This window comes from Mus caroli, chromosome 13 (assembly GCF_900094665.2).
Source record: "Mus caroli chromosome 13, CAROLI_EIJ_v1.1, whole genome shotgun sequence".
NCBI lineage: Eukaryota > Metazoa > Chordata > Mammalia > Rodentia > Muridae > Mus > Mus caroli.
Window position 1 is genome coordinate 58,406,734 of NC_034582.1, and position 24,832 is coordinate 58,431,565.

Consider the following 24,832-nt stretch of genomic DNA (forward strand, 5'->3'; position numbering starts at 1 on the left):
AATTTTGTCTCTGTAACTCCTTTCATGGGTATTTTGTTCCCTATTTTAAGGAGGAATGAAGTATCCACCCATTGGTCTTCCCTCTTCTTGATTTTCTTGTGTTTTGCAAATTGGAAATAGCTACTTCTAACTCTTACCTGGCTACTTAGGGTTTCCTGCCTTGCATTCTTGATAAGGTGCTTGTTATGCAGAACTGGGCCTTCCCAGTGTCCTATGTTCTCTTTGTAGGTCACATTATATGATTTGTATCAATACTCCAAGTTTGTATTCATGAAGAACCAGAGGCTTGTAGAAAAGCTATGGCTGTAACATTTCTTTGTGTTCCTTCTACTTGGAGTTAATAATGGTGCTTTGGTGTCTCCCCACTCTATTTTCTTGTATTTCTGTGTATTTATCAGTCCTGGACTCTTGGTCTCCTGGTTACCTGAGGGATTCTCTCTGGGTCCTTAGTTGACTTCTGTGGGTGTGTGGTCTGCAGGCATTCTCATTTCTCTCTGGCCTCTTTTTGAAGCATATTTCTGTGGTCTAGTAGCTTCCAAGGAATATGGGTATGTACGAGGTAGATGTTTTTAAGCCCTGTGTATCTGAAAATGTAGGATCTTGTCTTTATTCTCCTGCTTCAGTTCCATAGTACTCTTGATATGAGTGTCTTACTCTATGTCTCAGGTATTTTGTGTCTTTTCTGTCTGGAGTATCATGTTTCTTTTTGGTGCAATACCCTGAGTTGTAAGCTGACAGTACTCTCCTACTTTCTTTCTCTGCCTTGTTTTGGAGGAATTCTATTACATGGGTGTTGGGCCTCTCAACTGCACTTTCCTTCTCCCTTATTTTTGTTGTGTTGTTTTGTTTTGTTTTGGCTTGGTTTTATTTGACCCTCTGGAAGATATTTTCACCTCAGTATCTTCTCTCATCCCTTAATTGGGTCTTTCTTTTTCCCATCAAGCTCTTCTTTACCAATGATGTACTTTGAAATACACTCCTTTAATTCTGAGGTTTTCTGTCTGATGGTGTTAACATCTTGAGTGTGCTCACTGTCCTCCAGGTGTATTTTATACTTACTTTGTTCTCTCAGTCTTGAGCCCTATGCTTTCTGTAAGTACCTTGAAGCTCCTCTGTTTGTTAAGAGTCGGGAAGAGAACTTTAAGAAACAGACTGGCAGTTCAGAGTGCATACATACACCAGCCTCACCACAGCTGATCCCAGGTCTCCAGCTTCCATGTCAGCAGGCCTCTGCTCCTCAAGCCTCTGTATGGCTTCTCTCTTGCTGATCCCAAAGTTCTTATGTAGCCTAGGCTGGTTTGGACTCAGTATGTAGCCAAGGACAAGCTTGAATCTCTGATCTAAGTGCTTCTATCTCTCGAGAGCAGAGATTACAGGTGTATGTATATAAGGCAAGTATTCCTAACAACTGTTTTACATCCCTAGCCCCTAAGGTTTAGATTTTTTTTTAAGCAAACCTCCAGTTATCCATAGCAAATTATCAAAAGAATACTGTAGGTCATGACTAGTCCTATCCCTTGGATTTAGACCTGGGTTATTTTCTTCTTAAGTCAAAGCTTTTCAAAAACAATTGTGTAAGGATGTAGAGAGGTGGCTTAGTGGTTCAGAGTACTTGTTGCTCTTGCAGAGGACCTGAGTTTGATTCCCAGCACCTGCATGGTAGCTCTCACACATCTGTAACTGCAGTTTCAAGGGATTTGACACCATTTTCTGACCTCTGTTGGCAGTAGACAGACAGACAGACAGACAGACAGACAGACAGACAGACAGACACACACCCTGAGATGAAGTCTCATGTATCCCAGACTATTTTCAAGCTTGCTAAGCTTTCCATATAGCCAAGGCTTACTCATTACCAAGCCTGACTCTATGATCTATCAACTCATAGCAGATGCTTGGATAAGAATGTCATACTAAATTAGAAGATGTGTTCAGATTTTAGAAACAGGAAATTTACTTCCTCATCTTTTAAGTAAGATAGACCTAGCATTATAAGTTATCAATCACTTATCTAGGGAAAGCCTCCTCTAATGTCTAGACCAAATAGAGAATACATTTTGAACTGGGGGAATCCTTGGTACCAAGAACTCTTTACTTTTATTTTGCATCAGCTCAGGGAGGAAAGGGTGACCAACTAAATAGAAGGATGAGGGTAAGAACCACATTTCCACAGCTAATTGGTTGTAAGGTCAGGACCAAAACCTAGGCACTTCCTTTCTGTAATTTCATGCTTTCCTACTGTATCCATCTTAGAATGACTTTAATTAAATTAAAAAAAAAATAGTTAGATTACAGGACAGAAATGATCATTCCTCTTTTATTCATTTTTCATCAAATATCAGCTGTGTTTTCTTTTTCATGCCAGACATGGAGAAGAAGAGGATGTGTTCTTGTATCTGTGGCAGCCCAGGACCAGAGCCCTGCTATGTTTGTGGCCAAGTGGCCACTTCAGCACCACCCTGTACAGTTAGCCTTGCTGATGACTTTAATCTGGTGTCTAGGAGAGACCCAGAACTCCTTGGCTGCTTCAAAGTAGCATCTCTCTTGTGCTTTCCCTGGGGCCTGAAGTCATGCCCTTTCAGGTGGCATGACCTGTGTCAAAAATGAGGCATTGCCAGTTTGTCCCATAGGCTCTTCGAGAGAAGAACTAGAATTGAGTAGGGTTCAGAGCCACACAGCGCCTCATGAAAATTGTTCTCTCTTTACAGGATACATGAGCTGGCATTACTATGTGACCATGCCAATGCCGGCCTCTACCTTTGCAATTGCAGTGGGGTGCTGGACAGAAATGAAGCCCAAGGCATCCCCATCGGATGATCTGATGACTGAGCACATTCTCCCCCTCCTACCATCGGAAGCGGACTTGAGGTTTGTGTTTGGTGACGTCTCTCTAAGGCTATGAGTCACTTGCTGAGAACCTGGGCCAGTTTGGACCTCATCAAAGCAGGGAAAGGCCTACTGGGAAAAAGAGGACTGGGAGGCAGGAATATGCGCTCATGAGGAAAGAGAAGAAGGCAGGTGGATGGAACTCTTCTGTGATGCCAGGAGAAGCATCTCTACATGTTTGCTTACATTAAACAGCTTCATACTGAACCTACCCTTTAGAAGTTGGATATGGCACTCAGGAACTGACACCATGTGGTTTCTTCTCTGACAGTCACACTTTCTGCCTACATTATGCTTTCTTGGCAGCATAAAACTTGTTTCTACTTTTTTCTCAGTAATATGTCAGGTTTAGAGTGTCTTTCCTAATGGCTCTACTTTATATAGTTCCAGATAGATGGTTAGCTTTTACTTGTATCCTCGAAAGGGAAGAGGGGAATTGTGGACAGAAGTGACACATACTGCTTTCATGTGGGAATATTTAACTGTAAGTGAGACTTTCTAGTATTCCCTTTCCTTGCTCTGGATCCACACGGTAGGCTTCATTTTGTAATTACAAATGGCCCCAATTTCTGAATGAGGAAGACAGGGGCCCTAAAGAGTAACTTTGACTTGGTATGAGCAAGAAATGTACCTTCTTGTGGTAGAGCACTGATGTGCTTTGCAAGGTTTGCGACTGTCGTGTGTCCTAGCTGATCCTGAACCCACACAGAAGCCACAGGCTATCTGCAAGCTGTGTCTGGGGGTCATTTAGATCTGAGAAAAGACCAGTAAGATGTGTTGGCTCTGTTACTTTTGGTTATAAATGAGGATAGAGGCTCAGACAATAATTGTTTTATTTTCCTACCTACTGAGGAACACTATCTATATTCATTTACACTAGGTCTAATCTCTAGAGAGGTGACTTAGAATCTTTCAAAGAGATGTTTAACACCTGAATATAAGAACTGAGCAATTTCAGAAGGCATCTTGGAGCCATCTTCTTACTTCTTACTTCTTACTTACATGACCCAGCTATTGATACTAACTAGAGAGTATCCTCAGAAAAACAGAAGTTGAGGGACTGGGAGATGGCTCAGTGTGAAGGTTCTTTCTGTCAAGCCTGAAAGCCTGAGTTCATTCCCCAGAACCCATATATTAGATGAAGAGCGCTAAGTCTCAAAAGTTATTCTCTGACCTCTGCATGAACCCTTTGTTGTCTCTCTCACACATACGTGTATACACACACACACACACACACACACGCATACACACACACACACACAAAATGTAATTTTTTAAAAAGAACACGAAGGCCCTTGAACCTGAGGATGCTATCCTATGGCAGCTTGACAAAGCCATGCTTTTTTGTTTGTTTGTTTGTTTGTTTGTTTGTTTGTTTGTTTGTTTTGGTACAATGAAGACTTTGTTTGTAGGCTCTTTTTTTGTTTTTAAAGATTTATTTATTTAATGTATATGAGTACACTGTCACTGTCTTCAGACACTCCAGAAGTAGGCATCGGATCCCATTACAGATTGTTGTGAGCCACCATGTGGTTGCTGGGATTTGAACTCAGGACCTCTGGAAGAGCAGTCAGTGCTCTTAATCACTGAGCCATCTCACCAGCCCTGTTTGTGGGCTCTTAGTGGTGAAGAAATTCACCTACAGTCTTAGGGCTCACCGATCATTAGGAGATTAAGACAAAGAGATTAGGTAGGGTTAGGCCCTCCTGCTCAGAATAATTGGAATCTCCTTTCATTTGTCTCTGCCATTGTGAACAGACGAGAGCATGGCCAGGTCAGACGGGGGAACTGGGGAAAAGGAAGCTGAGAAACTTCCTTTGTGTCCTAGGGAAGGTGAACCCTGTTCTTCTTCTGCCCTGTGTGCTAGGAACGAGTTGAAGAGCATACAGAAGGAAATGATGGCAAAGATTTGGTCACTGACAAATTGAACTGAGAGAGTACACAGGTGCCAGGTTTCCTAATACTTCCATGTCAGTTACCAAACAGGTCAACTGCTGCACTGGTTTACAGAGGCCAGACAGCACACTCCAGAAGGTCCTTCTTGATAAGTGAGTCCAAAAAGGCCAGCCAATCAGGGGAGCCAGGGAGCTCACATGTCCCACTCCAGGAAATGTGTCCTTTTGTGCAAGCATAAGGAGGGGTAGTGTTGTGGAATGCCCTCTTCATACTCCTTTACATGTCTGACAGTGAACACTTTCTTTTTGATTATCTACATGGTTGTCCATCAGAAATGTATAACTGATAAACAGTAGTTTAGAGTTCTCAATACTGCCATGTCATCCCATCTCATATGACTATCTCTAGAAGTCAAAGTGGTTCTGTTTATCCACCACATCCCTGGCTCCATCGGCTGAGCAACTCTGTTTTGCCATCACACCTATGTTGGTGTTTCTGGGCATGTTCACATCTGGTGATGCCTGCCTGGCCAGACTTTCTTCCCACCAATCTCGCTCATGTCAACCTCACGTTTACAGAAGCTTTACACACCACGACTTTCACTTGCCTGAGTGTTCATCTAGTTTCCAGAATTTAGCCAAAGGGTTGGTCACTGATGTGTGGTGTGTGTGTGTGTGTGCATGTGCGTGTGTGTGTGTGTGTTTGCCTTTTTGTGTTTTTGCCTTTTTGCGTTTTTTTCAAGACAGGGTTTCTCTGTGTAGCCCTGGCTGCCCTGGAACTCACTCTTTAGACCAGGCTGGCCTTGGACTCAGAAATCCGCCTCTTCTGCCTCCCAAGTGCTGGGATTAAAGGTGTGTACCACCACTGCCCAGCTTGGTCACTGAATTTTTTGATCACCATTCAGATGAGCTAAATTAGCAGGGGCAAAGAACTCCTCCAGTCCACTTGGAATGAACATTTTAGTAAACACACAGACTAAAGACATTAGATAAACAGTCTAATATGCATTAATTCTACTTAGTTTCAGCCACAGAAGAGTTTTGTGTTACATTAAGCCTCTCGGGCCTTCATTTGGGGTCATTCAGCTTATACTTGGCATGGAAGCTTGGCTATCCTGCAGTAGAACTTAATGAAACTGATTGAAAGCATTGGAAAACTGGCACTACGTTAAAGACATTGAGATGATTCGTTCTGCAGAAAGGAAGACTTGGGGTAGGGAAAGTCTGTCTTGAGAGTAGTAAAAACTGAGGAAAGCCACTATGAATAGAAGAAAAAGAATCTCCAGTTGCCACTGGGTCTGTGCTGTTGATTACATAATCCCTGGATTATGTAATCCCTTAGCTGCTGCTTGAATGGGGCCTTGAAGTGAATGGGTATAGTCCTCTTTTGCCTGTAGAAACCTTAGGAAGCATTTTAGTATGTGATTGACATCCACTGTGGCCTACTGGAGTACTGTGTACACACCTAATTCAAAATATTCTGTCATGCCACAGAGTTCTCTCCTATCCTTCCTAATCTGTCCTCCTCTCTTCAAGCAGCCATACTGGTAAGACTGTGGGTGTGATGAAGAGAAAGAGGCCCCAAATACTGAAGTCCTCGCCTTGGTCACAGCTGGTCACCACACTGGTCACAGCACAGCCACTGAAGCCAAGGTGTATTGGTCTTTACATAAGACCTCACAAGTGGCATCCCTCATACAGTTCTTTCACTATCAAGAGCTTCAGTGACATAATTTTCCCATAGCATGATTGCTTTTAAGTCCTGAGTTTTATGGAAAATGGGATTAAGTTATGCATCTAACAGTTATCATCCTCATTAGTTTGGTGAGTGTTCATATAGGCCTGGAAAGAAAATGATTCATCTTTTCCCTTGAACAAACAGGCTTGTTTGGTGTACCATTGCCGCCGTCACTCTGTTCCCTAACCTCTAGTTATCTTAGGTGTAAGAGCTAGTCTCCCTCCATGGGAAAAAGCAGTTTCAAGATAGCATGTCTCCCTGCACTGAGGCATCATGATGTTTAGATCTTAAGCTTATTCCCTAGCTGCATCCAGAGAGTTCTAGCTTTAGGTAACATGCTTTGAAGGCCCCCTCTTTTTTTCAGGTTTTTAAGACAAGGTTGTGACTTGTAACCCAAGCTGACTCAGAACATACATAGTCCAGGCTGGTGTCAAGTCCTCAGTACTCCTGCCTTAGCCGCCCAAGTGCTGGAGTTCTAGGCATACTGGTCCATGCTGTTGTCACACTTGGCTTCTAAAAGCCTTTGGGTGAGAGTTTTGAGGCATGGTCTCATGGAGCCCAAACTTACCTTGAACTCCTGATTCTTCTGTCTGTACCTTTCAAATGCTGGGGTTACAGGTGTATGGGCATATGCCATGGACACATGGTCAACTGCAGCTTGTAAAAACTTTTCAGTAGAGAGTATGTGACCTTAAATTACCATAGTACATTGTTTTTCTGTGTAAAAACCCCATAGAGGCTCAGTAGTTGGCCATCTTTGCTCCTTGTCTTTAGGTGGATGTTGTAGCCTTTTTAGTTGAATGTTTACAAGCAGACACTTTTGACTTCTTTCTCATAAGGTGATGTTAGGAGTCCAGGACTTTGGCTTGAGTCCAGTCTTAGTAACTCTATTCTTGCAGTCACTTTATTCTGGCAGTTTTATGGGTCTCCATTTTTTTACCCACCCCCCAACCATATGCAGGCCTCACTGGGGCTGGTAATTCTTGAAGCATGATGGTGGAAGGTGAAGCTTGTGTACATAGCTGTGTGGATTTCCTGATCACAGGCCTTTGGTGTCTGGAAGATACTTCATAAACCTCAAGAAGAATTATTGTTACAACCTGCCCAAATTGAGGCAGGCAAGCACTTAGAGATTCTTCAGTATCTGTGGTGAATCACAGTAGCACCCACAGCTAGAATTATAATCTGCAATTTAAGGTTACAGGGTTTTTCCATTGTGTCTGAATAGAGGGCATGTTAACAGATGAAAAAATAGAATTCTCTTTGATGTTGGTTTCTTTAGCTATATAAGTTCTCTTGAGGCCTGTGAGTCAGGCCCTAGGAATTTTCTTTCAATTCCTCCTTTGCCTTTCTGGGAGTAACATGTCAATGGGGCTAGCTGGGTTCTGCTCTGCTTCACTCGAAGGTTGATTTCATTACATTTATACTGAAAGTGCATTAGAAAGGGACCAGAGACATAGCTCAGTTGGTAGAGTACTTACCTAACATGCAGGAAGCCCTAGGTTCAACTCCTAGCACTATGTAAACCAGGCATATGCCAGTAATCCCAGCACACAGGAGGTAGAGACAAGATGATCAGGAGTTCAAGGCCATTCTCATCTACATGGTGAGTTTAAGGCCAGCCTGTGATGCATGACCCTGTCTCCAAAGCCCAAAAGGGTATTGAAAAGAGTGCTCTTTTCAGAAGTGCCAGCCTCTGGCAAGTATTGTGAAAAATGCCTAGATTACTTTTTGATAAGCTATGTTTTTTTTTTTTTTGAACACTATACCTATAACTGTCATTGGTTCATTGTCCTACCTCACCCCAGGTCACCTATTCTAGGATTTTCCAGAATGGAATCTTTAATTTGCCTATAGACAGGTACATAGCAGCTCATAGCTGTAATCCCAGTACTTGAGAGATAGATACAGAAGAATCAGAAGTTGAAGGGTAGCCTCAGCTATATCCTGAGTTCAGAGCTACCTGGGCTCCATGAGATCTCAATGAAAAGTCAATAAATAAAACGGCTATTGCATCTCTCCCTCTCTAAAAACTGTCAGTCACTTCAACAGTTTCTCTATGATGATATTTGAGATCACATTACTGAAGGTAGAATTTACTTTAATTTGTGTGGAAGGTTGCTTTATTGTTTCAAATCTTGTCCACCCATGACCCCCATAATTCTAAGATCTATAAGATCTTTGCTTTCATTAGCTTAGATTGAAATCACTCAGTCACTTCAGGCACCTCAATAAATATTTGACCTATAATTTTCACTGCTGTCCAAAAGCAAACAAGTCAATACTTGAACTGCCTTTTCTAATAAACCTATTTGAACCACTGTCTTCTTTTGTGTTGCCCAGGTATGATAACACCTGCAGTCATATGGAATACCCTTGCAGGTTCCAGAGTGCGTCTGCTGCCTCCCAGGACATCATTCCTTATCGAGTGTTTGCCCCAGTGTGCCTTGAGGGTGCCTGCCAAGAGGCCCTGCTGTGGCTGATCCCTTCTTGCCTCTCAGCTGCACACTCTGTCCTGGGAACACACCCTTTCTCCCGGCTCGACATACTCATTGTCCCCACCAACTTTCCAAGTCTGGGAATGGCCAGGTATGCTGCTCACCATGGCATGTGGAACATGCCTCAAATGTCTAAGAACTAATAGAGGAATATTTTTCTCAAACTCTGTCAGGAGTTTCGTTTGCTTTGGGTAGAAGGGGTTCATTGTTCCCTCCTGGATATCTTACTGCTAGCTTCAGGGAATAGTTTTCATGATTGCTCAGTTGTTGTTAGCTTGGGTGATGAGAACTTACTGCTAATGAGTCCAAGGTCATACGTCAGGCTCTAAGCACAGTAACAAAACCTGGTCCCAGGGCCACAGCTGTTCACCTAATCCTGACCAGCTGCCTCATCCATTCTCACCATTGGTCACAAGGCTACAACTTGAGAGCCCCATGTCAGAGCATGAATCTATCCACAGTGCTGGAAAAACAGCTAAAAGCAGATGGTTTACTGTGGGGGAAGGATATAACGACTTGTTCCTATCTTTAATACAGTAAATGAATTATTTTTACTGTGCCTCCATCTGATTCTGAGAAAAAGTAGAAACTTGCTAGCTAACCCTTTGCTCTGTTAATTACAGCCCCACTGTCTGTTCACACAGTGATGGGAGAGCAGCTCTGTCCCACAGAGAAAAGATGGTGCGTGAACCTTGACTATGCTTCTGTTTGCAAATCCTAATCACTAACAGGGCTGTGCTTGACTAGGGTGGGAAAGCAAGCTCATCAGACATGTGGCTTTGAGTTTTTCCCTATTAGTCAAGGAAATTCTTGCTGCCAATTAATTTCCATGCTTTTGAACAGCTGTCATTTGTAGTGTTCCCCCACACCCCCAAAAAATCCCTGCACACATTCTTGGTAAAACCCTTGAGTAGAAAAGAACTGTCCAGAACATTTGCTTTTGATCTTTACTACACACACACACACACACACACACACACACACACACACACACAAAAATACTATACACACACATATACACCCCACAACACATTTTTAAAGGCTTGCTGTAATCCTTGAAGAGGTCTCACAAAATTGTTTAGACTGATTTTTATCCTGTATTTATAAAGATAATGGGAATGTAAAAACTAGGATAATTATATATATGTGGTTGCATGCATCATATAATTGCCTTGATGTCTATATATAGTTTGTCTTAACAAGGAGACTTCTTTGGTTCCTTTGAAGAACTTATTGGTGAAGAAAGGGTTGTTCATTAAATGCATCTCGTTTGTATACAGTTTTGAGGGGTTATATTTGTTTGGGAGGTTTTAGCACTTTATGAGCATTGTTTTTCAGGACATATTTGCTAACAACTATATGTTCTAGCCTGAGGGAACCAAAAGCAAAGTATTTTTCATGCATAGAACTTCTTGATAGCTCCTTCTTGAGACACAGTCTGCCAGAAGTAGAATGTGCTAACCTGCAGACTATTCTGTAAGCTTCCCTTCCAAGTCTGCATGCCCAAGCAGGCAGATGGTAAAATTTTTGTTTTTTTGAGATATTTAACATGATTTAATTCTTCTTAGTGCTATATTTTTTAAATAATATACCTAAGTACCTGAAGGCCAAATGGTGCTGTGTACTAAATGTCAAAACTGGGGTGTTAGCAACAACTTAGCCACCATGAGAGTGCTATTAGGCTTCAGAACTAGAGAACTGTACAGAATTCTCAAATAGATCCTCCATCCCCACCCTACCTTTCCCTATTAGTCAGGAAGTAGTCTGCTCTAGTTAAGTCATCTCCTGTATTTTGCGACTGTTCTTTGCAGTTGAACTGTGGAAGGGTGATTATGGTGTTGTGTACTCCTAGTTGGGGTGCAGATTTGGGGTGGACTTTTGTTTTATCAAACTCTGATTTAAATTGATTCTACTTGCTGGACTTGACCCTATAGATCCCTACCCTCTGAGCCACATATATAGCTGAGCACCTCAATGACTCAACCAGCTCCTGGAGCCTTACCTCTTTATCCGTGCTCAAGGCTCTGCTGGAGCAAAGATGGTAGGCATAGAGGTCAACTCTGTGCCCCAAACAGGGATAGGGAGACTCTCAATCTGAGATACCATCATGAGAAACCAAAATTCACCATGTCCTGATCATTATAGTGTGCTGGAGAATCAAAGGACTTCTTGGTAAATTAACTGGCTCTTTCCTGAGTCCCTCCCTGTTTTATAAACATGTAGCAGGATCATAAATTCCATAGCTCTGGGCTTCTTTAGCAATTACGTTTTAATTATAATGAGTACCGTTTTAGTATTCCACTTTGGCAAATGGCATTCAGCATCTCCATGTGAACAAAAACAGGAAAATCATTAGATGTGTGAAATGATTTTTAAAAATGTTTGGACAATACACTATGTTTTAATCATTATTTATCATAGCTTGAATAAGAATCCTTAAAACTCTCTTTTTTGGTTCTGTTTTTGAGCCAAATAGGTGACTCCAGTGAACTGAGGAAAACACATTTTTACAACTTGCAAGCTACATACTCTTGTCCCAGCCCTTTCCTTACTCACTGTTCCAAAGGAAAGGTGCTTTCACTCTTGTCTGATTACCAGCTTGCATTTGGTCTTCCATGGCCCGCTCCATCTCATCTTTTACTCATTTGAGATATGTGGACTTTCTGGGTTTGTTTCACTTCATTTCTGCCTCTGTGAACATGGCATCTGCATGTTTTGGAGTAATAGGATGCAGTCATAAAGTTATGAATACATTTTAAATAAGTTTCTCAAGTACAGAAAGCTCTCCTGCTGTTGAGATAATATTCTACCGTTTTCATTATGACCTCATGCATTCTCGTGTCTCAAGTTGAGATGGAACAGCCAACCCACCTTCCTTTTTCTGAGAAATGAATGCAAAGGATGCTCTTGGTCACACTCCATACCTTGCTATAGTGTCAGTAATGTCAGTGAAATGATGGCCTGGAACTAGATTTATGAATATTGCTTACAATGAACATGTGAGTCGTACCTCTCTACATGATTATTTTGCTATTTGTCTCTCATCAGATCACAATTATGTCCTGGTCTTACCTATTTTTATCTTTAATAGTTCAGTTATATGTCACAAAGCAGAATTAGACTGGCAAGACTACCTTGTTGATATCGAGGTACCGCACCCCCCACTCCATAATTGAATTTTAAGAATCCTGCAAATTATCTCAGTGCTTTGTTTCTTGCCATCAAAAGTCATGTGGCTCTGCATTTCAACTTCTCTGTTCACAATTTAGTCTTGCCTCTGTCCAGTTGGTAGTGTGGCTGGCTAAAGTAGCCAGCAGACACTGATCTCCTTTCGGTTTTTTTTGTTTGTTTTTTGTTTTGGTTTTTTTCAAGACAGGGTTTCTCTGTGTAGCCCTGGCTGTCCTGGAACTCACTTTGTAGACCAGTCTGGTCTTTAATTCAGAAATCTGCCTGCCTCTGCCTCCTGAGTGCTAGGATTAAAGGTGTGCGCCACCACACCCGGCTCTCTGACCTCCTTTCTACTGGCTCCACAGCAGGTTGTGTGTAGCTGTCGGCTCAGTCTCTGTGTTTCCATCAAGCATGTTGTCTGCATGCAGCACTTAAACTTTGGAACCTGCAAGGGCAAGTGCGGTTGATGAGATAGATCTTCATTCCAGTCTGGGAGAAATAGAGAATACACAGAAGTGAAAATGTGTGCTCTGCAGAAAGTAAAACCAAGGGCACTGGAGGGTAGGGAGGGTGGCTTTGTTAGGGTGGGCTCAGGTCAGCCACGTGAGAATAAGCACAGACACTGAGATATGGGACAACCACAGAGAGGAGCTTTGTCCTGGGGTCATGGGTGTTGTACTGTCTCGTGACCTGCTAACTAGAGCCCCAGGGCTCAGCAACTGCTGTTCTTAAGCAGAACCTCCACTGCTGGAACTAGCACAGCACCTGACTCCTAGACTGGACTCTACCCCGTGCCAAGGGAGAAAGGTGACCCCAAGCCACATTGTCTCTACCTGCTGTCTGTTGCGTGATTCCTTGCTCACATGGTAGGGCTCAGGGAGGGGAGCTCAATGTAAATGTTTGCTTGTCTACATTTTTAAGGATTTTTTTTTTCTTACTGAACAAAAATAATGTTGACAAAGAGTTTAGAGAAATAATTACTCAAATATTCTCAATGCTTTTGGTGGAGAAATATTGTAAAGCCCCTTATTAACACAACTTGTTTGGGTTGTGCAATGGAAGATGTCTGTGTCTTATCCCAGCTCCTGACTCTGCATGGAGTTTCCTAAGTACCTCAAGTACAAACAGTCGCCCTGCACACACTTGCCCAGGAGCGACTGGAGCCAGGTTGCCCCACCCCTCTCCCTGGAGTTAGACAGGGTGTTGTCTTGTTTGTTCTTATCTCCCAGCCAATTCGTAATAGAATAAGCAAAGCACAACAGGCCGCTACAAAGGGCCTGTTGTTTTCAGCCTCTGACTGCGCTCCTTTCTGCCAGAGAGGAAGCAGTCATAAGTTTCTGTCATTATCTTAAGTGGTAAGGTTTCACAGGCCTTGGAAGTCTTTCTTCAATTGTTTTTTTTTTTTTTTTTTTTTTTTTTTTTTTTTTGCTAACTTACACTTTAATTCCCAAAGGCCCCTCCTTTAAATGCCAAGGGTTGTGCCCACAGTGGTTCTTCCCTGAGGAACAGGCCCCGAGACAAGTTAGCGCGTGTTCACTCCCCTGTCTGCCCACCCTTAACTCTTTGGCTTTCTCTCACAAGCTCCATACTTGGGGTTTGCATATATGTTTTGTTTTGAGCTTCCATGGTTTCTCAGATTTTAAGTACAATCTCAAATGTTTTTTATGAGTTGTTTCTTTAAAAACCCAAACATTTGAATGAGCACTCCTGTCCCTTGTGCCTTTTTGCACAGGTGGGTGAGGTGACAAGCAGCTCACACCTTCCTTTTCTGTCCCTAGAAAAGTTTGGTTTTTGCAAGCTTGCTGGGACTGTTCGCTGAGCAGTGGCCCTCTGAGGGTGGAGGGTGGCAGGTGGTGTGCCCCCTTGGTGCTTTCTTGACACTTTCTTCACTTGATTGCTGATTTATCTAACTTGGCTTCTCTTCTTAGTGAGGGGTCTTCTCCTAACTTGTTCTGCTCGTCATTTCTCTTTCCTAAAGCAGTAACTGTTATCCATAAAGTGTTAGGTTTGTAGGGCTTGGAAAGCCCTGGGTACAGTGGTTTTGCTGATCATAGACATGGTGACCTTGGCTTTACCACTCACAAGCCCTCTCTGCAAGAGATCTTTATATTAAAATTGTAAGTGTAAAATTAGTACAAAAGCAAAATGTTTACTGATGAGTGGTAAAGAAATATATCTTAGCATTTTCAGTACATCATTTATTAAAGACTACCATGCACATTAATGCAACAGATATGGCTGTGTATCTTTACATGAACAGTTAAATCCTAGCTGAATAATTGACACTGCAGGATATGGTTGCACCTTCAGTATTTTTCAAAATTGATTGATATTTTGACTTTAAAATCCTCAACATTCAGAAGGCTGTTTCAAACAAATATGGTAGGAGTATTTTACAGCCAGCTAAAAAAAAAATCATTAGAAATTATGCACTAATTCTAATGGTCCGATTCATTTTATGATTTTTTTAAAAATGAAACTCAAATCAGCAACTTAAGCATTCCTAAAGCCAAACATGCTAACATGAAATAATCAATCCAGAGATACACTGATCTCACACTTGCATGCTGAGGCATGATAATAGGAAAATATAAGTCCTTGCTTCCTGTGATTAAATCTTTGTTTCCATGAAAGCAGAAAACCTTGTGTGCACAGTGAAAACCCGGTGGTGGTAACATTCAGCAGCTGCAAGTTTGTGACAAGTGTTTGGAGCTGCAAGGAGAAGTGCAAAGTGAACATATGATGCAATGCCAGTAACTGCTGCCAGAAACACATTCAACTCAGCATGTGTTGGGTTTGAACTATACTGGTTATAGGCTCAGCAACATTTCACTGGGGCCAAACTTTTGTGCCCCTGCCCCCCAACTCAGTTACAGTGTTCAGGTATCCACCCACAGTTTAAGAAACAGTGGTCTTGACAGTAATCAGTTTGTATTAAGTTGTGCAGGGACTGAGAGTTTGGAGCTCCGACATTGGAGAGACTTGTCTAACTCTCTTGGGTTGAAGGCATTGCTCTGAGGGAAGGTGATGTGGATGATGGCTCAGAGTGGGCCAGCTTTGCGGTGAGTGTGCAGAACCAGCTTCTCGTTGAGGGGTGGTCAAAGTGAAAGCATGGCTTCTGTTTGTCTAGAATCTTCTTGTTATGGAGCAGCTGTGCCGCTTGTCAGACCCACAAGTAGCATTTTATCATCATCGGACTGTGACCTCTCACCCTCTGGATGATTGCACTTAAGTGTTTCCTTTTCTTTGAACTGTTCACACACACGTAGACTGACAGAGAACTGCTGAAGCCATCCTTCAAGAGAACTTGCCAGGCCTTTGAAAGGCCTGCAGCAATCATCCTCTACCTGTGTTTGTAATCATCTCTCTCTTTTGATGTCATCATAAGCAGCTAATCTCTTCCAGTCCTCCACCCTGCCTGATGTGGCTAGTTACCACCAACTTATGATTCTCCTCTTGGAGGGAAAGCCACTCCCACCTCACTAATGAGCCCCTATTGCTGTGCTCACTGGATAGGGAATCATGGAAGGCAAGGGATAAGAGCCTACATTTGAATGTTGACCGTTTCAGGGTCTCATTTCTGAAACTATTACAGAGAAAAGTGCTGGGTTCTAGACAACGTTATAAACATGTTAGTTACTTATTGGGGAGAATACTAGCTCTAGAAATAGTCTTTAAACATAATTCATGAAGGACTCTACTGAGAGGGACCTATGTATGGAGTATATAGCCTTGTGCCCTTAACTCATTCTACAGTGCAATTGATCACATTGAGTGAAAGGCCAAAGATAAAAGGAAATTATTTTCAAAACTGTATTCCTTTGGTGGCTGAAGATATAGCTGTTTACAGAGTGCTTCTCTAGCATGCCTGTAGCCCTAGGTTCAATCTTCAGCATAAAATGGGATGTGAGGTCACATACCCATATCCTCAGTTTCTGGAAGCAAGAGGATCAGAAATTCAGGATCACCCGTTGGCTTAGATTTTTCAAAGACCTACTTTGATGGTTCTTAAACACTTTAACCTCCCCTCTAGCCTACTACCCACCAGAGGTAGTAGGGAAAAAAAGGATATTATGATATGAGGGGAGTGTTCTGGTTTAGAAATTGTTCTTTGGAGCAAATCACATCTGCTTTGTGAAGAAATCAGCAGTTCAGTCCACAGGAGTCGGCAGTGGCAGCTTGATTCACTCAAAAAAACACTTCATGGATATACCAGCAGTCCAGTTCAGTAGTGTTGGGATAGCAGCAGTAGTGGCATGACCCAGCTAGGCCTTAGCAGAATCAGCAGGAGAGATTAAGACCAGTGGGGACACCAGGAGACATTCTCTACTGTGCCTCTTTCAACAAAGCAAAGATCAGTAAATATGAGAGACCAAGAAGTGTTGTAAAGCTAGCTATACAAGCAAGCCAAGCCAAGCCCATTTCACCATGTGTCTGGCCTCAGCATGTGAGTCTGTCTTAGCAAAACTCCATGTGAGTCTATATCAGATAACATCACTCTGCCAATTCCATGGCAAGAAGCCACCAGCACACCACTAGAAGTTTTAGTTTTGGTGTGTTTCTCCTTATGGAGTCTCAACAAAGATGACGAATAAACAAAGGTAAGATACCGATACCATCCAGTGTCATCCACTGTCTATTTGGGTTCTTCTTAACATCATTTGTCCTTTCACAAGTTTGCTTTATTGAAATGTTCCTTCACAAGTCTACCTTAGCAAAACATCCTTTCACCTGTGTCCACTTCAGGAAAACACTCCTTCACGTTTCTACCCCAGCAAAATACCATCTGATACAACTGACTGTCCAAAGAGACTAGAAGTTTCTACTTCAGGCATCTCTGGTTACATAAAGACAGGCTAGCCTAGGCCCCACAAGACCCTAATCTTGAAATAAAGAAATACTATTTTCATAAAAACCTGAATGTTGTGTGGGATGTGAGGGTTCAATGTTAAAATGAATCACAATTTAACTCCAAAGTGGAGCTCAAAGTAGGACACCTTCTGCTTCTTGGTGTATACCCATGTTCACTTACTATCTCTTGATGTCTGTCTCTCTGTCTCCATGGTTTCACTGTTTATCTCTGGCTGATCAGGAACTCTATGTAGACCAGGCTGAACTCAAACTCACAAAGGTCCACCTGGTAACTTATTTCTCTGCTGCTGGTAAAATGAGCCAATGTAAAACAGATGTTAGATTAGATTAGATTAGATTAGATTAGATTAGATTAGATTAGAGGCAAGTTTATTGGGACACTCTAATCATCTGTGACTACTTTCTGCTGACATTGGGGTGCAGTTTTTGGAGTATGGGCAAAAAGCTGAAATGTCAGCCAAGTCCGGGAAGAACTGGTTGTTTCACTGCTGTTCAGGTAGTGAGACCATCTTGGGGTAGGAGTGTGTAGGCCCAACTGAAGCCGTTTGTGAGGCTGGGCCACAGCACCTGTCAGTAACTGTGTTGAAGCTTTCCTGGATGCAAGTTCTGAGAGAACACCTGGATGTTAGGGGCAGAAGATAGGATTTTAGGGAGAAAACTTTTTGGGGTATATTTGATAGTTTGTATATGCTTAGCCCAGGGAATGGCACTATTAGGAGATTTGGCCTTGTTGGAGTAGGTGTGTCACTGTGGACTTTAAGACCCTCATCCTAGCTTCCTAGGAGCCAAGCTTCCTTCTTCTGCCTGCCTTTGGATGAAGATATAGAACTCTTAGCTCCTCCTGTACCATGCCTGCCTGAATGCTGCCATGCTCCTACCTTGATGATAATGGACTGAACCTCTGAACCTGTAAACCAGACCCAATTAAATGTTGTCCTTGTAAGAGTTGCCTTGGTCATGGTGTCTGTTCACAGCAGTAAAACCTAAGACAGTGTACATTTGAAATTTTTAGGCCTATGGTCTTGGGAGTTGGAAAAGGGATGGGGGGTCCCAGGAAAAGGGAAATAGATCCCACCCTCAGGAATAGGCAGGTGGGGGGGGGGCAGGTTGTTAAATGGCAGTACTTATCTTGAGTCCATTTGAGTAGATTCCCTGAAATATACAAGAATGTTTTTAAGTTTACAAAAAGATAAATCCTTTATAACTTGTATTTACCTACCTCAGAACATCTTCCTAGACCTTTAAACACTTTCTTAGAAGCTTCCACATCCACAAACCTTACATAAACTTCCCCTATCTAGTTATTTACCATGAGACACAGGTGGTTGATCATTGGGTTCAAACTCCTCAAAGACCTAAGAAGGATATATCTAAACGCCCTATGTGTCAATTAAAATGACAGATTTACCCATTACCCAGTCACCCCACTAGGTTCCCATGATGTCTATGACTTCACTGGGGACACAAGTTCCAGAACAGGATCAATATTCATCTGCCAGGCCCAACAAATCTGAGAGGCCTTCCTGTGAAGGAGGAACTTGGGAGACTGACCTTGCTTTGATGTAAGCAGCATGAGGCATGCCCAGTGTCCCTGTTTGTCCACAGTTCAGGCCGGGCCTCAGCAGCAGGCAAGGCATTAGGGCAGTCTTTCTCAGTGGTTATCATACCACAATCAGGGTGGAGTCCTTTCTTGTTGTGTCTGTATCTTCTTGGAGAACTTGAGGTATCACTGCTAGGATTTGGGAGTCTCTGTCATTTTAAGCATCCTAAGTTTAAGATTCTAAGTGCCATATTTAGCAGGTCTCTGACAGGTCTGAGGCAGTAACTACTAAGCATATCTGGGTCAAACAATCTACGTCTGTTTTTAGTCACCTGTTCTAAGTGTACATCTAGCAAACAAAGCAGGAGGCTCAAATAAAGCTTTAATAATTAACTGCATCAGTTCTCAACATGACTTTCAATATAATTATGAACATATTAAAGGATATGATCACTTATAAGGTTCAAAGCTATCAACTTGAATTTTTTATTTATTGTAGCTTTTATGAGACTAGAACCAAAACTTCTATGTCAATTTAAAAGTCTGTTTTGAAGATGTTATGTGTTGTTGCCCTTAAGAAAAATGGTGGTGAAATCATAATTTGACCCTCTTATCCCAAAGTCGAGATGGTGACCAGTCATGTGCCAAGTACCCAGTGTGTATACTTTTGTCCTGTTGGTGCAGCGGGAGATTTAAAATGAGCAGGCTGGTCATTCACCATCACCAATGCAATCAACAATGTTGGTGCTGATGCAGCTACTGATGCCACAGCTGCCACAGGAGCCACACATGGACAGGTGAGAGGTGAGGGAGAACAGGGCTAGGTTGTACCTGGAGCCCTATGCTAAGAGTGGTTTGGGGAGTGGGGAAAAACCCAGCTTCCAAAAAACTAGGCATAGGGAGTTCAGGCCAATTTGAATAAATTTTTGTTTTAGATCGCTTAGCACTCATCTTCTCAGTGTTTGCAGGAGATCCCAACAATATTGGACTGGTGTCCCAGTTCATAGTCTGAGATAAACGAACATTTATGCTAGGGTGGTGACCTCAGATAAGAGATCTCTATATCAAATCTTCCCCAAAACAAAGACTAGATCATTGTTTAGAATGAGGATGTAAGGGCCCTTGATTTGTTGAAGAATGACTCATAGTATGTAAAAGCAAAACGTGTTTTATTCTGCAGAAGTTCAGCATGCTGGGGTCTCCCATTCCAAGATGGAGATGCCCAAGTGAGCTTGCAGGCCCAATTTAAAGCACATCAAGGGAATTCTGGGGAGGGGTAGGTGACCTCAATCGTTGGCTCTATCTTTAGGGACATTCCAGAATCATTGCTGGGTAGGTCTAGAAACTGTTGCTGAGGAAGTCTGGAAACTGCTGCTGACCCACTGGCCAGGTAGTGGACAGCTTCTGAGGCCTGGACTTGCCTGGACTTGCCCAATTCTTGGAAACAAGAGATTTAGGCCTAGTTTCCTGAACTGCCAATTTGAAGCCTGTTATGGAGTCAGCCTGTCTCAGGGCTTACTCTGTTGTGGCTGCAAGTTATCAAAGAGAGGCGAGAGGGTCCTGGACCCAGATAGGTAGTAGCTGGTGATGGGTACTCACAGTCCAAAGAAATGATGTATACAGGGAAGAAGGAGAGAGGGATGGAAGTGGTGGTCCCCATGTGGTCAGGAAAGTCTGGGGTCATCTGGCTGGGTGGCTCAACTTTTCCTGGTTTCAGCAACATCTGGAAGGTTATTTCTTTGCTGAAAGCAGGTTTATTAGGAAGCTGCACTCATGTGGGTGAGTTCACTGACACCAAGGATGGAGGCCAGGAAAGTTGCAAGGGGGAAGGGGAAGGGGAGTAGGAGAGGGAGAGAAAGCAAAAGGGTAAACAGAGAGAGAAGAGGGGGAAAAAAAAGAGAGGGAGACCAAAATGTCTGGATTATATAGGGAAAAGCCTCTGTGGGAAGGGCAGCCCAGCCCCTAGATTGCAAAATTCAAGGTTTAAGGCAGGATTGTTAGGTTGGGCCTGAACCTAGAGGCTAGGTCTGCTTTGGTATGTAAAATACCCACCTCAGTCCCTTGACCCAGGTTGAAATAAAAAACCACCTACCTCTGCCTCTGTGCTGGAATTAAAGGTGTGTGTCCATATGTCTGGCCCCTACCTGTACTCATTATAGAAGTAACTTCTTGGTCTAGACAGGAAGACTGAACACAAAATCTGTAGTCACTGAAGAGCCTAGGTCTGCACTTGACCTTTCCCAGTTAGCTTGCTAAGAATTACTCCTCCCCTTTTCACATGGTGAAATGGGAATTCTGAGACTCCATTCTAAAAGAGTTGGACTTTCTGGCTAAAAATAAAGCTGCTCTTGTAGTCTTGGCAACAAGGCCTTTGTCCCTGGAAGCTGCCTTCTTGAACTGCAGTTGGTAATTTTAATCATTGAGTCCTCTGTGAGGGCATCCAAGAGTTAAAGGACAGTGTTTTCCTTTAGGAGCAAGTCTGTTGTAGTTCTGCACTTTTTTGTACTTAACCAGTTAGGGATGTCCTACCCAAGCTGATATTTGGGACAGAATGGACAAACAATGGCCAGAACACCAACCTATCAGTGAACAAGTATGGTGGATGCTAGACAAGTTATGTATGCCTGGAGGACACATGCGCTTAAGTCTGAACTGCTTGTGGACGTTGTACATCGTGGTGCGGAGCCTAGTGCGCACCACGATGTACAACGTCCACAAGCAGTGCGCTTAAGTCTGAAGCTTTTGAAGCTTCAAGGAGACTAGTTTTGTGGAATGTAAGTAATTCTGGGGGGGGGGGGGGGCCTTTGCAAGGTAATCAGTTTAGGAAATACATGGATTCCACAGAGTTAAAAGGGAGTTCCTTGGGCTGGTGAGATGGCTCAGTGGGTAAGAGCACCCGACTGCTCTTCCGAAGGTCCAGAGTTCAAATCCCAGCAACCACATGGTGGCTCACAACCACCTGAAATGAGATCTGACGCCCTCTTCTGGTGTGTCTGAAGACAGCTACAGTGTACTTACAAATAATAAATAAATAAATCTTAAAAAAAAAAAAAAAAGGGAGTTCCTTACTAGAAATCTTTTAGGAAAGCCTTGAATATTCTTGTCATCTGATTTAATATCCTGATGCATCTGCCTGTCACAGACTCCTTCTCCCCAGCTGAACAGTGTCACCCCACTATGGTGCTCAGTCGTACACATTTATTTCATGGGACCACTGCAGACTAAAACCCACCTCAACACACTTTTTGAGAGATGATTCTATTCACAAATATCTAGGACTCCAATGTGCAGCCAGCGGTGGAATCCTTTTTTCTGTCTTTGGTGACTGAGGACTTGGATATATTGGGATACTTCACAGTATCAAGGAAGCTATTTAGGCTCTGACAGTTCGGTCCACTGAGCCACTGCATGTTGCAATACTGGGGAAATCGGACTCCTGGGGTTTTTAGTCCTATTAATCAACAAATTTAAGAATGGAATCAAGTGGAAGTTCAAGGACAATTTTAATAAGAGTTTAAAAGGAAAACCCTCAGAGCCGGCAAGCAGTGTGCCTCTGCAGCTGTGGAGATGGGTGGGGGAGGGAAGGCCGGCCACATGACAGGGAGGGACTCTTTGGAGGGAAGCTTCAGAGATGGGTCATGGAACTCAAAGTACAGGGAATGCATGCTTAGGTTCTGAAACAGAGATATAGACAAAGGAAGAATTTTAATCCAAACTTAGAAAGGTAGACAGACCCAGTCAAACCTCATGGCTGCTTGGCTTGTGGGGCAAGGGGCATCCTGGGAAGGAAAAGTATCTTATTCAAGGAAAAGTTTTCTGCCTATCTCTTCAGCATGGCTTAAGGTGAGCCTGGCTTGCTAGGGTGGTCCCTTGGCCAGGTGATTGACCACACCAACAGGAATACTACGTCTCTACCTCTGTCAGAGGCGCTTGACCAGAAGGAGAACACCACCCTAACTAACCTTTAGTGCAACTTTAACATTTGGAAGCTTCACACTTTAAATTTCCTGCTCTGTGTATCCATACTTACTTAGATAAAGTTGTACACATTTAATGTGGCATTTGTGTGTGTGTGTGTGTGTTAAGTATATTACAAAGCACACACACAAAAAGATGCATTTGAAGAATGAGGAAAATAATCATAAAAATCCTGAGGGTTTCTGCCTTTACCCAACACAGTGCTTTGTGCCCTGGAATTTCTACCTCTGCCTGGACCACTGTAGAGACCTGGAAAGGATTTGGAATGCACACTGGCTTCCTAGGCTGTAGTTCTGAACTACAGAATGGGGAATCTAAGAGGGCATGGGGGCGATTTCTGCCAGGTAAGAACAACCCAGGAAGTTTTTCTAGGTTCTTCCCCACAGCCTCATGGCCCATCATCTTCTCTTATTTGGAAATTTCAGACTGAACAAAGTGTATGGGCATGCTGGTGGAGAGAAACTCCCTCAAGATGGTCCTGATTTGTCTATTGCTCAGGAGGCCTTGCTTTAAGGACCTGCACCCAGGTGCAGCTGAACGCTCTAGGGTTTGATTTAGAATAGCCTGCACTGGGTCTTAGAGCTCTAGCATTTTTTTTTTATTATATCTTTAAAAATATTTTGAACAGGGCTAAGGTAGGGTAATTCAATTTTGTTCAGCAACTTAACAGTTCCTTTTGAAGAAGAGCAAGTTAGATAAGCAAGCTGGGATTTTCCTGTACTCATCAAAAGCTTGGCATCAGTGGGCATCTGAATGTTAGACCCGTAAGGAAGAGCTACAGAAAGGATTTTTAAATTTTTTAAAAAATTTTTATTATATGTAAGTACACTGTAGCTGTCTTCAGACCCTCCAGAAGAGAGCATCAGATTTTGTTACGGATGGTTGTAAGCCACCATGTGGTTGCTGGGATTTGAACTCAGGACCTTAGGAAGAGCAGCCGGCGCTCTTAACCGCTAAGCCATCTCACCAGCACCCATTTTTTAAAAATATTTATTTATTTATTTATTTATTATATGTAAGCAGAAAGAATTTCTTACCCCTAATTAATTGCAAAACAAATAGATCCTAAGAACAGGATTTTCACCTCTTCCCCTTGTACCTTTGTGCTAATCAGCCTTTTCAAACAGATTGCCATCAGTGGGTTCCATGAGATGACCTTCCCCCTTTAACCAGCAATTTATGGCTTGGGACCCCTCCATTGGCTCCTGCAGAGTTGTGACTAAGTCGTCCCCTCTAGCCATCCCTGGGTCTCAGCCTTCTGGTGTCTCCTTTGCACAGTCATAAGTCGCATGTACCTATGTTTGAACAGTTGTCAGGCTTGTCTTCAGTTCAGACTGCTCTGGTTAAAACAAACAAACAGAGAACCCTTGAAGGGGGCAGGGACTAGATGAAGACATTAACGTTGTGCCTGCAGGTGGTAGTGTTTTGACCTTGACAGACAGTTTGAAATGATCTGTCAAGCACCTTTGTGTACTTTGGGGCACACCCATGTGGAAGATATTAAGACCCTAAGTTTTATATACCACAGCAGGCAGCCATGAGGCCCGTGGGTTTGTTTTCACTGGTGAAGGGTTAGTACATGCATGGCAGGACTCTCCTGAGAGTTGCCCTGCTACAAGTGTTGTTTTCATTTAATTTGGGTTTCTCCTTGACATTCCTTTCCCTGTGCCCTTCATTTTGGGGCCATGAGAGGCAGCCTTTTTTGGTTGAATGAGGCTTGCTCCGGCGACCCAGTAGAAAATTCTACAAGGGATGGAACACCGAGCCACGTTCCCAGAGACAGGTGCCTGACACCACTGAGCCCCCAACTCCATAATTCTGTGACTATAAGTCACATAGACAACATCCCAAGCTCCTAGCTAGACTCCACCCCCACAGTTACCTGACTATAGCCAGGTATGCTCCTCCCCATAGTTACCTGGCAACAGCAAGACAGCCCGGCCCAGTATAAGATGGGCTGCTTGGCCCCTCCTCTTTAAGCTCTCACCTTTCTTATTCTCTAGCCCTCCTTCTCTCTATCCCTTCAGCTCTCTCTCTCTCTCTCTCCACATGGCCATGACCAGCCTCTCTTCCTTCTTTCTACCTTCTCTCTTTCCCTCTGCCTTTCTACAATAAAGCTGTAAAACCACAGACTGTCTCTGCTCATCAAAGCCGCTGAGCTTAGCCGGGCGTGGTGGCGCACGCCTTTAATCCCAGCACTCGGGAGGCAGAGGCAGGTGGATTTCTGAGTTTGAGGCCAGCCTGGTCTACAAAGTGA

General features: G+C 43.1%; 1 protein-coding gene across 13 annotated transcripts in view; it reads left to right on the forward strand.

Annotated features, from left to right (window-relative positions):
• Positions 1 to 24,832, forward strand: part of Aopep (aminopeptidase O (putative)) — a 317,543-nt gene that overhangs the window by 88,987 nt on the left and 203,724 nt on the right. For 12 of the 13 annotated variants that reach the window (XR_003834640.1, XR_003834638.1, XR_003834639.1 and 9 more), the window contains exons 4-5: positions 2,709 to 2,868; positions 8,863 to 9,108. Coding sequence is in view for 10 of the 13 variants with exons in the window: in XM_029468263.1 (XP_029324123.1) it covers positions 2,709 to 2,868; positions 8,863 to 9,108 (406 nt within the window). In the remaining 3 variants the exon portion in view is untranslated. The remainder of the gene's footprint in view (positions 1 to 2,708; positions 2,869 to 8,862; positions 9,109 to 24,832) is intronic. The other variant, XM_029468269.1, reaches the window with a different exon arrangement.